The sequence below is a fragment of the Rana temporaria genome, chromosome 1 (assembly GCF_905171775.1).
Source record: "Rana temporaria chromosome 1, aRanTem1.1, whole genome shotgun sequence".
Taxonomy (NCBI): domain Eukaryota; kingdom Metazoa; phylum Chordata; class Amphibia; order Anura; family Ranidae; genus Rana; species Rana temporaria.
In genome coordinates, this window is record NC_053489.1 from 353,522,262 (window position 1) to 353,538,765 (window position 16,504).

At 40.7% G+C, this 16,504-nt stretch overlaps 2 protein-coding genes across 3 annotated transcripts in view; both read left to right on the forward strand.

Moving 5' to 3' along the window:
* TMEM38A (transmembrane protein 38A) overlaps positions 1–4,709 on the forward strand; it is a 51,262-nt gene extending 46,553 nt beyond the window's left edge. Inside the window, exon 6 of the mRNA XM_040321102.1 lies at positions 2,782–4,709. Coding sequence (XP_040177036.1) covers positions 2,782–3,000 — 219 coding nt within the window. The 3' untranslated portion in view covers positions 3,001–4,709. The remainder of the gene's footprint in view (positions 1–2,781) is intronic.
* Positions 4,710–13,068: 8,359 nt separating this feature from the next.
* The window catches only part of LOC120909356 (tetraspanin-33-like), a 46,091-nt gene continuing 42,655 nt past the window's right edge, over positions 13,069–16,504 (forward strand). The window contains exon 1 of one of the 2 annotated variants that reach the window (XM_040321112.1): positions 13,069–13,467. In XM_040321112.1, the coding sequence (XP_040177046.1) occupies positions 13,411–13,467 (57 nt within the window). In that variant the 5' untranslated portion in view covers positions 13,069–13,410. The remainder of the gene's footprint in view (positions 13,468–16,504) is intronic. The other variant, XM_040321120.1, reaches the window with a different exon arrangement.

A 16,504-nucleotide genomic window follows, 5' to 3' on the forward strand; every position in this document is an offset into this window, starting at 1 on the left:
GAGGTCGCCCAGATGATTGACGTCCGTTCCCCCCGGTGGATAAGGCCCCACCCCTGTATTGCGTAGGCGCGCACGAGTCACAGCGTTTCCGGAAGGAGCCGAACATGCAGAGCTGTGAGTCGGCTCTATATGGCGCCTGCGCCTTGCGTACTGTACTTGTTACAAGTATAAGGAAGTTGGTCAGATATAAATGTTATTAGGGTGAACCTCCGCTTTAAAGTATATGTATACTTTAAAAGGGCTCTTTTACATTAGCTGTGCACTTTGAAGAGTTATCTGTGGTGGATTGGCATTTGACAGCAGACTGGAAGGCATTATGTCACTGCCTCACCTCCTGTTTTAACCTCTAAAAGCCCACACCACTGCACATCAACACACATTGCACATGGCTGCTGTGTATAATTAGAATAATAATAATATATATAATAATAATAATTATTCAATAATGTAATCAAATCAAAAACACTGAAATTTGCTCAGTTGCAGAATTGTCGCTGTCATTACTTTCAGTGTTTGATGACGAATTTTCCCACAAATCGATATCGCTCAATTCTGCAAGTGATTGTAATTTCTTTTCGCTGTTTTCTAGCTGGTCTAAAACCACTTTTGACATAAAGGGACACTTTCTGGGTTGCTATGGACAATCTCCAGTTTCTAGGCAGAAAAAACTGTATTTATAGTATAAAAGTGCATGCAGGTCACTGGACAGACCACTAGGGACAAAGGGAGTGTGTCATTATTATATACAGTACTGTAATCTGCCAGATTACAGTGTACTGTATGTGTACTGTGTTTTTACTTGATCACACAGCGGAGCGACATCGCAGGATCCAGGGGACAAGGTAAGTAACTCTGCCTGGATACTGCGATGCGAATCCCGAGTCTGGTTTTGTGTACCAGCTAACCACTCGGGTTATGTAAAAAGCCTTGAAGTATAACTGAATATCAGGCAATCCAACTCCGCCTTTTGGTTTAGGTAGGTATAAAAGGACTCAAGGCCTCCTATCTCCCCAGATAAATGTAAGAAGTAATGTCTTCAGCTGGGCAAAAAAGACCGGGGAGATCCAAATCAGGAGAGTTAGAATTGGGTACAAGATCTGGGTTAAAGTGGTAATTTTAAAGGCGTTACATCACCCAAACCAGTTCAGGGTCCTCCACCTCTGAAGGTCAAAACGGATCTTGGTCAACAGGGGCGGAAAGTTCACATGTAATAACTGATCTGGATTAGGAGTGATTTGAATCCCTAAGTATTTAAGACTGGGAGTAGCCCAGAGAAAGGAAAGGCCTGTTTCAGTCTGGGGACATGGTTGGATGCCAAGGAGACATTGAGGGCTTCTGATTTGGAATAATTTATTGTAATTAGGGAGAGCCCTGTATTGCAGGAAAAGGAACATTAGGTTTGGGAACGTCACCTCTGGAGTAGAGACCACGAAGAGTAAGTCATCCTTATATGCCATAGCTTTATGGTGGCCCAACTTATCAATGATCCCCTGAATGTTGGGATTGGCCCCAATCATACAAAACAATAGCTCCAGAGTCAATACAGAAATCAGGGGCAACAAAGGACAGTGCCATTGGATAATGGAAAATAGTCAGAACGTGTCTCATTGATCAATACCACAGCCTGTGGGGTAGAATACAGAGCTGACATGACAGCACGTGGAACCCCAGGCCTACATAAGAAAGGATTGATAAGAGAAATTTCCAATCTTCTCCACATCAGTAGATTGAATCATGAGCAGAGAGGCCATCAACATGGCCAAATGAATGAGGTCAATGACCCGCTTTGTGTTATGTGCTTTACATTGGAGGATAAACCCTACCTGATTAGGATGGACAATTGAGGATATAAAAGGAAGGAGTCTATTGTCAAGAATTTTGGAGAACAGCTTGAGATCTACATTTGTATATAACTACTGCATTGTGAGAGATCCTTGCTTTGTGTGGGAAGCACCATTATATGTGAAAGTATGGATTGTATAATTTACGATAGTAAAATTGGAATTCTGTCTTTTTTTTTTAAAGCTTGACTGAACAAACAGATTAGTTGCCATGCACAACTGCTCCAGATTGTATCTGCTCTAGTTTTGGTACACCCCCCCCCAAATCAGTATTTTGTGGAAGAAACATGCCAGCTGTTTATAATACATGGTACCCAGAGCCAACTTTGAGGTCGATTTACTAAAGGGAAAAAGACTGTGCACTTTGCAGTTGCATACTGCAGGTGCAGTTGCTCCAGAGCTTAGTAAATGAGCAGAAACTTTGCTGACTTCCATCATCCAATCATGTGCAAGAAAAAAAGCTGTATTTTTTATTTTTCTTGTAAGTGTTTGGGTACTCTTTGCATGGTGAAGCCTAGGGTTTACATCTACTTTAAGGTGAATGCACACCTTAAACTAAAATATAGTTTTTTGTCCAGGAGGCCTGTTAGAATCAGTAACATTTTGTCCCCCTACTGTCCCTAGGTATAGCTATCGCCTCTTCCAAGATTTTCAATAGTAGAATTAGATTGCACAGGGATCATATAATGTAGTGGCAAAGGAACCTGTAAAAAGTGAAGTTTTTTTATTATTATTATTATTATTCTTATTATAATTATTATTATTAATTTTAGTGCTGCTCCATATACAGTCTTAATTTAATGAATGTATAGCCCCTATTCACCAAATTTCAGCTCACCATTCATTGCCATTTTCACAACAACTGCAGTAGAAATGTTGATATTTGCATCATAAAATATCTAGTAAAGTTTCAAACAACTACTATGACTTTCTTTCCCAGATATTCATGACTGCAACCCACTCCCATGGATCACCTTTCGCTCCAGTAGAAAATGGCCTCTGCCTTGTGCTTTTCGGCTCCCCTGATGGCATCCATGAGGAACATGACCACCATCATCACCACCATCATGATGATCATGAGGTGTCCCATTCAGCAGGAAAATCCAAAGAAGAATTGAATGAAGGAACTCGAAAAAGGAAAGTGAAGAAAGCCGAATGAAGACAATAAGTAGTCTTCAATGGGTCATTATGGCTCATAATAAAACAGTCCTCATGTCAAACCTCAGCCTTTTATATTGGGACTTAATAACAGAAATATGAGTTTTTCATATCTGTCCATGAATTTTTAAATTTTAACTACCAGAGAAGACTTGTGAATGTTTTCAGTATTTAAACATGTTATCTCCTGTACCAATAGAAGTTAATTAAGTGTTTGAGCATTTTGAGACAGATGAAACTTGAACCAATTGGCTAAGGTTCTTAAATACATATACATTACACTCCATAGTAATGTATCTATGAAGGGTAATCAAATTAAAGAAAATACTTCACAAATTTGTATAATAAGGTGCAATTTCACAAAACTTTTAACATAAAATATATGCAGGTATTCTAAGAACTATTTATTTTTTAATTGTTTAAATATTTTTTAAATGCTACATAAGGCCTTTATATTTAATTAATTTAATAATCTTTTTTTTATTAGAAACTAGAAGTAGTCACAGTTTCCATCAGTGGAGTTGTTATTTCACTGGCTCTTACCGACTTTACTCTCAGATGCGAGAGCACAGAAACCTTCCAATAACAAACGAGTCCTGTATTAGGCATACATTCTAAAGCAATGAGAAATAAAACAGCTTAAAACAGCCCTCTCATTTATATGTGGTTGGAATGACATACATTTTGACAAAAATCAATATCTAATATTAATGTTACTCTAAATGTATCTGTTTTTTGGAACTTTTAACTATAGGTTAATGGCCAAATTTCTAAATTCACCCAGGAATAAAATACATCAGCTTGTATCAAATGCACCAATGCAAACTCTGCTATTTAGATGAGAATGCTGTGCATTTGCTATCAGTTATTAGCTTCCCATTTCTCAACAAAAAGGAGAATTTGGTCTAATACAATGAAATTACCAACAAAGTATGACATCTCTGTGCATTAATAGGTGCTTCCAAAGGTTGCACTTCTTTGTTATCTCTCCTTTAAATAGCCCTAATTCTTTCCCAGATGTTATATCATGCCATTAAGTTAATTAAGGCTGTTTATGGCAACCCTAAAGCTGGCCATACACATGGTGGCTTTCCCCCAATTTTAACCACTATCAGTTGAGTCAAAGTTCCAGTTGACCAAACACAGAAGCTAGTGGCTTTGACTGACCTCATGGAAATTCAATCAAAAATGCCTTGATCAGGCCCTGTGTAAATATCCCATTGCTTTTGCCAAAATAGCCATAGTTCTTCTAGATATTTACATAACTGGTATTGAAGTTGTCAATTTATAGCCCAAATTGATCAAATTCAGGTGATCAAACAAACTCATGAATGGTAGATTTCTTGGTTTAAGGAAACCATTTTCAATCACATATTCAATTCCCAGTGGTTCTTAAGTGGTTGCAGTTGACTAAAAATTGCCATGTGTATAGCCAGCTTTAGGCATGTAGTATAACTGATAGAGTTAGGCGTCATGTTCACTTTAATAAAAAAAACAAAAATACATGATGTGTTCTTAAAATGCACAGACTATTTACTGGTTAGCATTTTAAAAGTCGTTTTAAAGAGAAGCCACTCATTTTGTGAAGGAAGAACATTTTAAAATCATGGTGTTTTCTATGTTACTAAACAAAGCATTTCAATCACATCTGTTCATTTGTATGATGAATACAACATATGAATATTTTTGGGGAAGAAAGCTTTAAACTTTTGTGTCTGTCTTCATTTTTTACTAGTCAGTTGTACTTAAAGGTTTCACCTTTACCAAAAAAACTGCCTATGCAGATAAGAGGTGCCTGTAGATAAAAAACAAACTGTTCAGCTTTGACTAAAGTTGAATAATGCTCCTACAATAGGTATTGCCCATTTGTGCACCTCCTAAAGTCTGAAGCCTCGTACACACGACCGAGGAACTCGAGAGGCGAAACACATCGTTTTCCTTGTCGAGTTCCTTGTCAGGCTGTCGAGGAACTCGACAAGGCAAGTTTCTCCATTCCCGTCAACAGTTTCCTCGACGAAAATGTACACACGACCGGTTTCTTCTGCAAAAAAATATCTCCCAGCAAGTTTCTTGCTGGTTTTTGCCGAGAAACTCGGTCGTGTGTACGAGGTCTGAGGCCTCGTACACACGACCGGGAATCTCGACGTAAATGAAACGTTGTTTTCCTCGGCGAGTTTCTTGTCAGGCTTGTCGAGAATCTTGTCAAGCTTTCTTTGCATACACACTGTCAAGACAAAATCTCGTCATTCTCAAACGCGGTGACGTACAACAACACGTACAACAGCACTATAAAGGGGAAGTTCGATTCCACTGGCACAACCCTTGGGGCTGCTTTTGCTAATCTCATGTTACTGCGTGTTAAGTAAAAGTTTGGTGAGAGACGATTCGTGCTTTTCAGTCTGTTACAGCGTGACAAATGTGCTTTTTTCATTACGAACGCTACTTTTACTGAAGGTGCACTCCCGTCTCATACTTTATTCTGAGCATGCGGCGGGTTTCTAAGCATACACACGAACGTGTTTCTCGTCATAAACCAGCCCGACGAGAAACACGACGAGGAAATTGAGACTCCCGACGAGAAAAATGTTCTCTTTTTTTCTCGTCGAGATCCACAACAGTTTTCTCGACGAAAAACATACACACGACCCTTTTCTTCGGCAAAAAAGCTCTGCCACCAATTTTCTTGATGGATTTTGTCGAGGAAAGCGGTCGTGTGTACGAGGCCTAAGAGAGGTCCAGCTATTACTGTTCACCATCACAAGAGCAAGCTCTCAAACTCTGAGCTCAGAGCTAATGCATCAGGGGAAAAAAAGTATGTGTAAGGAGGTTGAATCAGACCTTATTGCTGTGATGGCGGAGGTGAGCAGTAATGATTAGGCCTTGCTTAGCAAAGTCCTAGGAGTTTGCAGATCAAGATTCATGAGGTACGTAAATGGTATACACCTATAGCAAGAGCATTATTCAATTTTGGCTAAAGCTGCACCGTTTGTTTTCATCTACAGACACCCCTCATCTGAATAGGCAGTTTTTTTAACACTGTGTTGCAACAGTATCGAACCAACATTTTACAAAGTTATTAAAACTTAATGCAATACTTGCCTGGAATGCTATGGCAGACAACAAGGCTGAGAGCTTTACTAGATTGTGTTATGCCTAATCTAACACTGCCATGTTGACATTCGCTGCAGATGTGCCCTTAGGACCATTCTGCACATATGATACTCAAAGACCCGACTCCCATGAGGCAAAAATGTATTCATCTCACTATCTCTGCTTGTTTACATTTACATGTGCTGTAGTGAGTAGCAATTTAAGCTAACATGGGCCCTAGGGAGTGAGGTGATATGAAGATAATATACCAAGTGGCCACAAATACACTTTGTCATGCTGATTACAAGTTTACACCTTTTTATGATCCATTATTGAGAAGCAGTAGCAGGCTTTCAAATTTGTACATATTCAATACAAACCTCTGCACAGGCATACCCCACTTTTAAGTACACAAAGGGGTTTATTTACTATCGCAGAAAGAGAGTGCACAATCATGCTTACTTCTGCATAGAAACCAATGAGCTTCTAACCACAGCTTGTTCAATTAAGCTTTGGTAATAAAACCTGGAAGCTCATTGGTTTCTATGCAGAAGTGAGCCTGGTTTTGCACTCTCCAGCAACAGTAAATAAACCCCATTGTGTACTTAAAAGTGGGGTATACCTGTATATTCTTAAGTTGCGATATGCAGTAATGCACTGTGTGGCTATGGTGTGTTCTTTAATTTTGGATAGAAAAGGGGAGGGTCACTTTTTTATTTTGTTGCCATTTGTGTCCTATTGGGGAGATATCCCTTCACTTCTTGTCCCATAGTTAGAATGAGAAGCGAGAGGGAATCCCCTTTAAAGTGTCCCCAGGGTCACCAGAACTAGATTTTTCCTCTATTCGGGCTCTTTCATACGGGAGGCCCGTTCAGGTCCGCCTGACAGTTTTTTAGGCGGACCTGAACGGGCGCTCCATGCTCCTCTATGGAGCCGCGGATGTCAGCGGTGACATGCCCGCTGACATCCAACCGCTCCGATCCGCCAAAGTGTGACGGAGGAAAAACCTACTTATCCATCTGTCTGGCGGATCGGACCGGGTGAACACGGACAGACAGTCCGTGTTCATCCGATCCCCCCATAGGGGAGAGCGGAGAAAAGACAGGGTGGTCCCTGCGCAGTGTGTGGGGACCGCCCTGTCATCCGCCGGTTCAGCGGGGATATACGGAGCGATCCCTGCTGAGCAAGCGGAGGTGCACGGGGCGGATCATTACTGATCCGCCCCGTGTGAAAGGGGCCTTCCTGTTCTAGTTTTTTACTTTCTCTCTGGGTGGTAATGATAAATAGTACACAGACAAAACGGTAACAGGGACACAGCCAGCAATAAAAAAACAGTTCAAATCCCTCTCTGCTCTATTCAAAAATGTTGCCTTTGCCTTTAGTTATACTTATAACCTGTATATCTTATTCCCCCCCCCCCCCCCCCGTTTCTTGCACAATGTTGTCTTGAAGCACCATTAAATCAGTTCTAATTGACTAAAGATATGCTAGTCAATAATACAGTGCCTTGAAAAAAGTATTCATGCCCCTTGAAATATTCCACATTTTGTCATGTTACAACCAAAAACGTAAATGTATTTTATTAGGATTTTATGTGATAGACCAACACAAAATGCCACATAATTGTGATGAGGAAGGAAAATGAAAAATGGTTTTCAACATTTTTTACAAATACATTTCTGAAAAGTGTGGCGTGCGTTTGAAATCGGCCCCCTTTACTCTGATACCCCTAACTAAAATCTACTGGAACTAATTGCCTTCAGAAGTCCCCTAATTAGTAAATAAAGTCCACCTGTGTAATTTAATCTCAGTATAAGTACAGCTGTTCTGTGAAGCCCTCATAGGTTTGTTAGAGAACCTTAGTGAACAGCCATCATCATGAAGGCCAAGGAACACACCAGACAAGACAGGGATAAAGTTGTGGAGATGTTTAAAGCAGGGTTAGGTTATAAAAAAATATCCCAAGCTTTGAACATCTCATGCAGCACTGTTCAATCCATCATCTGAAAATGGAAAGAGTATGGCACAACGACAAACCTATCAAGACATGTCCGTCCACCTAAACTGACAGGCCGGACAAGGAGAGCATTTATCAGCCAAGAGGCCCATGGTAACACTGGAGGATCTGCAGAGATCCACAGTTCAGGTGGAAGACTCTGTCCACAGGAGAACTATTAGTCGTGCACTCCACAAATCTGACCTTTATGGAAGAGCGGCAAGAAGAAAACCATTGTTGAAAGAAAGACATAAGAAGTCCCATTTGCAGTTTGGGGGACACAGCAAACATGTGGAAGAAGGTGCTTTGGTCAGTGGAAGAAGGTGCTCTGGTCAGATCACAATTGAAGCCAAGCAAGCCAATCTTGTTTTTGTTTGTTTGTTTTACATACTTTCACCAGAGTAGTGAAATGTCGCTATGGCTAAATCAATATTGCCATAACCTTGTGAGCAAGCCAGGAGTGGTGAAATGCATCAAGAAAGGTTGTTTTTTGGGTGGAGACAGGTTATATGCAGTCACTTCGCTGACAATCAGGATCTAAGTTTGGAGTATGACTGATATATTTTCATATCTTTGCTAGAGAGTAGAATCTAGCTTTATAGCCAGCACCCGGGATGTCCATATATGATAAGAGGAGCAAGTTTTAAATGGTGCTATGGGTATATTCATACTCACCATACACATTACGATATGACCAAACAATTTCTGTACAAACAAGCTTAGAATTACCAAAACTGTGTATTATGATGACTTTAAATTTAAGTTTAAGTTTTATCATTATAACTGTCAGGTACATATTCAGTCCTTACATTAAAAAAAAGTCCCATGCATGTGCTATCTCCATTCCCAGAGGGAGTAAAAGAATGCACTTTGGGGTCTAATTCACAACATATTTTCAGTTTCTTTCTTCATTTTCCCAAAAACTTTTGGCCAAAAAAGTATTGTAAAAAGACTCACCATGCTTCTCAGAAAACACCTTGGCATGTCTGCTTTTCAATATGTGGTTATTTTGCTGGTGTTTCCATTTCTCCAGCACTTCAGGGCCTCCAGTAATGTGGGTGGTAGTTAGAAAACCAGATGTGGAATTTAGGCCCCTTAAAAACTCGAAGGTGCTCCTTGAATTTTGGGCCTCTCTATGCAGATAGCCAGTGAAAAAGTCTCACATATATGGTATTCCCACATTTAGAAGGAGTAGCGGAATGTGCTTTGAGGTGTAATTCCAAGTATGTTCATTCTTTGTGTGAGAAATAACTTGTTAAAATAACAAGTACAAGAAAAAATATATTGAATTTACTTTTTTCATTTTCCAAAAAATGATATAGTAAAATATAAAAAACCCAGTGGTTATTAAATATCACCAAAAGTAAGCTCTATCCATCTAAATAAAGGATTGTTGAGTCATTTATTAAACACACTATCTTTGATGAGTTTATTGAGTTTGAAACAAAAAAAAACACAGGTTCATTATGTTCAACATGTGTGTATGTGTATGTTTAATATGAGGGCAACAAAAGACCCCTACAAGCATAGGCCAATTTGCTGTAAGAGGGCATAATAAAAAAAACCTTTGCGGCCCCCATATTGGTGTTCAAATAACTCCCTGAAAAATGTCCTATTGTATTAAAACTTTATCTAGCCCTGTATGTTATGCTGATTGATGAAGATATCCAAACATTTTTTTTTAAATATAATTTCTTCAGTTCAGCATATTAAAAATTACAAAGAAAAAAAGTCAAAGCCAAAACTTCCTTGAAATGTATCCTTAGGACATTTGGCTGTGGAATTTTAGTCTACTTTTTCAGGTTTTTTATGACCTTGATTATCCAGTTAGTGGATATGCTACATGTAACATTGTGCAACACACCTTTCCTAACAAATTTGAATTGCATATAATTTTACATAAAGTGTCATCACTATATGCGCTTTGAGCTAAACTATAGGCTTGCTGAGACTTGCTAGAACGTACTGATACAAAAACGAGATGCCTATCAGCACTACTGTAATGCTTATGCCTGTTAATGTGGCTTAAAGGTGAATCTAGCACAGTTTTGGGATATAAACATAAAAGTGTTCTAAATAGCTTTATACATTTGGTATAGCATGGAAAGACCACAAAGAGGCCTGAGGTGGGGAGGAGCAAATTAAAAGGAGTTAATGTATAAGTATCCATGGCAGAAGCAAAAATGCCTTTAGCAGCAGAGTTAAGACAACAGGCCAGGATGAGGTCAGCCAGATGCAAGCTCGGGCAGGATAATGGAGTGGTATAAGCATAAAGAAAAACAATAAGGCCTCGTACACACGACCGGTTTTCTCGGCAAAAAACAGCAAGAAACTGCTTCTTGCCGAGAAAACCATTCATGTGTACGAGGCTTTTAGGTTTCTCGTCAGGAAATCTGGCCAGAATCTCAACGAGAAAAAAAGAGAACCTGCGCTCTTTTTTCTCGTCAAGATTCTTGTCGGCCTGTTTACCGACGAGAAATCCCGAGCGTGTGTATACTTACCTATCGCCGTGGAAACCTGCGCATGCTCGAAATGACCTTGACGCATGACGCACGTAGCTTCCACGGCATAGGTAGTGTGAAGCAAGATGGCGGCGACGGTATCGAATGTGATGAGCGCATGCTTGTCGTACGCGATGACGTCACCGCGTTCTTGCCTTTCAGGAGAACCGCGGTTCTTTTGAAAAGGTCAGTGTGTACACTCGGGCGGCAAAAGAGATTCTTGCCATGAATTTTGTCAGGGAAAACAATGTTTTTTGTGTACAGGGCCTTAGAGTCCAGGACATCAAAATAGCCTAGTGTTTAAATATTCGATTGTCTAATTGTGGCTGCCCTGCTTTTTTTTTCTTTCAGTCTTTCTCATTCTTTTCAACACAGAGGAACCTTTAAAAATTCCATTCCAGTGCCAGGGAACCCCTGCTAAAAATGACTACAGTGTATATCTACAACTCATAATACATTTAGTGTGATTGTCACTTGGAAGAATGTTCCTTACACTTGTGGTCATTGGGAAGATATACCCCTTACAGAAAGCTAAAAAGATTATTGGTGTCAGTGGGAACTTACAGTATCTGAGAGGCAGAAATTGCTCATTGCTCAAAGAACCTCTAGCAACCTCTGGAGGAACCCTAGAACCTGGAACCCTGGTTGAGAAACCATGCACTAGACTCTTTGAGAGTTAACATTTTTTATTAGGTTGAAAGTCTTACAGTGAAACTACACTACATCTGAACACCACAAACTATAATTGCTGTTTAATTTATTTTTAATATTCTAAGCAAACTCGCCTATCCATGCATGTCTCTATGCATTTCTGGCCTGGCCTTCTTGAGTAAGGGCAGATGATTCATATAGCATTCACTTCCTGGAATCCATCTGCCTTTAGCTCAGGTGCTGCATGCAGGAGGCGTGCTTAGCTGAGGAAAACCCTCTTCCCCTTCTGAAGGCTCCTGACATGCATGACATCATTAGCCTAGGCGTGAAAACCAGAAAGTAACTGAAATGTTAAAGAAAAAAACAATGTTTTAAAACAAATATAATATACATTCCTATTGTTTTACTAATGCTAACAGCATAAGAATTAAAAATAGTCAATGTTGACTGAGAGCGTGAAATTCGGCTTTAACTCCTTTTTCAATGATACTCCAAACACACTTACCCGCTGCATGTTGTTGCACCACAATTCGCCATGGTGCTGAAATGGTTACTCTTCTGATTAACAAGCAGGTACAGTAAGTGCATCATGTGCATGCTTGCTGTCATAATGACTAGGTTATTTTGATTCCTGATCTTTGTTCGTGGAGAGATACCCTCTTATACCCCTTTCACACTGTGGCGGTTTGAAGGCAGATTGCGCTAAAAATAGCGCCTGCAAACCGAACTGAAACAGCACCTGCTGTTTCTCCAGTGTGAAAGCCTGAGGGCTTTCACACTGGAGCGGTGCGCCAGCAGGACCGCTCCAAAAGTCCTGCTAGCCGCATCTTTGGAGCGGTAAAGGAGCGGTGTGTTTACCGCTCCTTCCCATTGAAAGCAATGGGAAACCGTGGCTATACCGCCGGCAATGCGCCTCTGTGGAGGTGCATTGCGGGTGGTATTAACCCTTTTTCGGCCGCTAGCGGCACTTTACCGCCACCGCACCTCCCTCCCCCAGTGTGAAAGGGGCCTTAGTGAATGTTTGGACAACAAAAAGCAAAGTAATGGAATTACAATGTATCGGGCAAATTGTGTATGCAAGTAATAGATGCATTCTATATTTACTTGATGAGGAGTCAACTTAAAATATACACTGTCATTAGCTAAATGTGTTTATATTCTCATTTATAGTGTTTACTGTTTTCCTTCTACTCATTTGCAGGGCCTATGGCATACATCCCAACCGTTCTTGATTTAGCAGGATTGTCCCGCGATCCGCGATAAATCCTGCTCAACAACTTTGATCTGCCAACCCCCCCCCCCCCCCCGCTCAACAACTTTGATCCGCGGACCCCCCACCCGCTCAACAACTTCGTTTGGGGGGTATGCTCATTTGTCCCTCATTCTGAAGTTGAAAAGTTGGGAGATATGCTATGGGTGGACAGCAACTGTATTGTTATACCCCATTTGTTAAATTTACAGTCTTGTCCTTCACTACAGTTCACAGAGAATTCTGCTCTAGTTCAATCTGCTGCAGAGATGACAGATATGGCAGACGATGACGGTGACAAGCCAACGTGGACCTCTATTTCCTGGTGACAGTGCTTTGCCAATGGGGGGCAGAGGCTGCCCCATGCAACAATGTAGTCCAATGGTGGCTACAGAGTTTAAAAGATGACAACGCTGTGGAGAATTAGAAAGACAGTATACAGCGTTGTCAGCTATACATAGGAGATGCAGCCTTCTGAATTTTACTGTCAGCATTACCAGATAGGTTAGGCACAACAACAATGAATAAAATAGAAGGCTCCATGCTACTTAAATCTGCAGTGCTTTCTATACTACAGTACATTGCTTGATTTTGGATTTAGACCATAAGTGACATACACCTTATGTGTGATCAGTGCAATGCTTTTACAACATTGTACTTTTTATTAGGCATTATGAGGTTTTAGTAAGGCTGTAAACAACGAATTAAGAAATGTTGGCAGTATTACAACTAAGGATATGAGAAACAGGTCATGGTAGAATAGTCAGCTGAAAGCTGCATATATGACATGACCCTGCACGTCTGTAGGTTTGCTCACTCCTATCCTTGTCTTACAGTAGCACACATGTCTCTCTTTATACAACTGCAATCCAGCCCATGGTAAACTCTCAGTCTGGAGGCTAGCAACCAACTATTAGCAAGGAAATGAGAACCAGCCAGATTGTTAAATATTCGCTGTTTGTGTCCTGCTATATTTTTTGGGTGAGTACACAACTTTATTTCTAACATACCTAACAACATAAATAGTTGTCTTGTTCTGGGGCGAAGGATAATGTGGTTTCCATTGATGAATAAGAACATTTTATATTTAGGGGTGGCCCCAGATGTTAGGGAGCAGAAAGACATACCGGCACAACCTTACTGTTATAAGTTTTTTTTTCATACATTCCTGCACAAACATACTTAAATGTCCTCAGTTTTTTGTTTCTACATGTAGGGATAGGAAGGTGGAGTACAGTAATAAACCTTTAGCACTGTCTGTAAGGAATAAAACTAGCATTCGGCTGAAATGAGACAACACGACCTGTAACTATTTACCCTAAGATTGGATATCCAAGTATGTCTGGCAAAATGGCTTGATCAGTCAACTATCGTCTCTCTATGGCTACTTTTCCTCTACATGGTACTAAATACACATACTTTCTAACTCCACATGACTGACTCCTTTACTACAGTTTACTATTATTTGCATAACACTTTGCAGCATTTCTGAAAGTGGACATAGATTTACATGTTTATGACTTTTCTATTTAAAAAACTAAATACAAGAAAAAAAAAAAAGTACAGTATATACTCGAGTATAAGCCGAGTTTTTCAGCACATTTTTCTTGTGCTGAAAATGCCCTCCTCGGCTTATACTCGAGTCACCTTTTTGCGCCTGATCTACCGGCCGGCCGTAGGTCCCCTGGACCCCAAACTTGGCACACATGTAGCCACACTCTTCGGGCACCCCTTCCATAGACTCCAATGTTAAACGGTCATTTCTCTGGTGACTTTGGGTAACCGGTACCGGTCGTAGGTCCCCTGGATCCCGTAACTTGGCACACATGTAGCCCCACTTCTCTTATACAAGTGTGCAAAGTTTGTTGTCTGGGGGAGCACCGATTTTTCAAAGCTGGGCACCCCTTCCATAGACTTCCATGTTAAACGTCAGTCTAGTCATGGACACAGTGAGGCATGGGCACAGTGAGGCATGGGCACAATGAGGCATGGGCACAGTGAGGCATGGACACAGTGAGGCGTGGACACAGTGAGGCATGCACATGGACATAGTGAGGCAAAGTGAGGCACAGTGAGGCATGCAGATGGACACCCAAGGCTTATACTCGAGTCAATACGTTTTCCCAGTTTTTTGTGGTAAAATTAGGTGCCTCGGCTTATATTTGGGTTGGCTTATACTTCAGTATATATACGGTAGTAAAAAAATGAACTATGTATATTAATATGCTAATCACTATAAGTACTGTTTAACCACTTCCAGACCTGCGCACGACGATATACGTCCTCTTTTTAAAGATGGATATCTCGGTAACGGTAGCAGCTGCTGCCACAACCGAGGTATCCATCTTTAGTGTGAGCGGTCCTGTACACGATAACGGCGGTCTTCACGGCGGATTTGCCGCGAGATCGCCGTTATCGGAGGCTGGAGAGGCCCCCCCCCCTCCCGCCGCTCTCCCGCGCCCTCTGACGCTTACCGGAGCTGTCGGTAGCGGCGGAGGAGATCGGGTGCGTCAAAACGTCAGTCCCGCCCAGCCTCTTTAAGAAACATTTTTTTGAAAAAATTACAGTTTCAATTTTTTTTTCTTGCATTTCAGTCTAAATATGAGATCTGAGGTCTTTTTGACCCCAGATCTCATATTTAAGAGGACCTGTCATGCTTTTTTCTATTACAAGGGATGTTTACATTCCTTATAATAGGAATAAAAGTGATCAATTTTTTTTTTCAGTGTAAAAAGTAATAAAATAAATAAAAATAAATAAGAAAACAAAAAAATAATTATTTTAAAGCGCCCCGTCCCGATGAGCTTGCGCGCAGAAGCGAACGCATACGCGAGTAGCGCCTGCATATGAAAACGGTGTTCAAATCACACAAGTGAGGTATCGCCGTGATCGTTAGAGCGAGAGCAATAATTCTAGCCCTGGCCCTACTCTGTAACTCAAAAAATGCAACCTATAGAATTTTTTAAACGTCGCCTATCGAGATTTTTAAGGGTAAAAGTTTGACGCCATGCCACGAGCGGGCGCAATTTTCAAGCGTGACATGTTGGGTATCATTTTACTAGGCGTAACATTATCTTTCACAATATATAAAAAAATTGGGCCAAATTTATTGTTGTCTTATTTTTTTATTCAAAAAAGTGAATTTTTTCCAAAAAAAGTGCGCTTGTAAGACCGCTGCGCAAATACGGTTTGACAAAAAGTATTGCAATGACCACTATTTTATTCTCTAGAGTGTTAGAAAAAAATATATATAATGTTTGGGGGTTTTAAGTAATTTTCTAGCAGAAAAAAACTGTTTTAGTCTTGCAAACACCAAATCTGAAAAACACCTAAGGTCTGGAAGTGGTTAATAAAAATGTTATCAGTGACATTATTGGTATCATAGTACTAGTAATTCCCATTAGTAGAATGGTAACAAAATTGCAGTCGCAGATCTTTCAAGTGAGGTGCCTAGCCAATTGCTGTGATAACAAAAAACTATCAATGTCAGCTCCCCCCACCCCTCCTTTAAATACTTACCTGAGCCCAATCTTGATCCAGTCTTGTGCCTGAGTTACGCAGCACTGCTCTCTCTCTCTCTCTCTTCACAGGACATGGAGGTGACAGGGGGATCCATTGGGTTCTGCTGCTGTCAATCAAGTCTAATGAAGAGGGAGCAAGGGGAAAGGCCAAGTCCCACTGTGTGTGTCAATAGATACACACAGCCTGGCTTTGGATTGAGTCAAGCCCACATAGCAAGTGCTTGCTATGGGGGCAGACACAGAAAAGGAGGAGCCTGAAGCACTGGCAGGGGACCCCAGCAAAGGAGATTTGGGGCCATTCTGTGCAATGCTACTGCACAGAGCAGGTAAGTATACCATGTTTGCTATTTAAATGCTTTAAGTTCATGGCAGATCTCATAATTTTGCAGTTCAACAAAACTCTGAATTTATGTCTGAAAATTCATGCCTGAACCCAAAATGTACTGAAAAATCCCTTTTAAAAAGGGTAGGTTCCCAGCAGCCATATTGTCACTGTG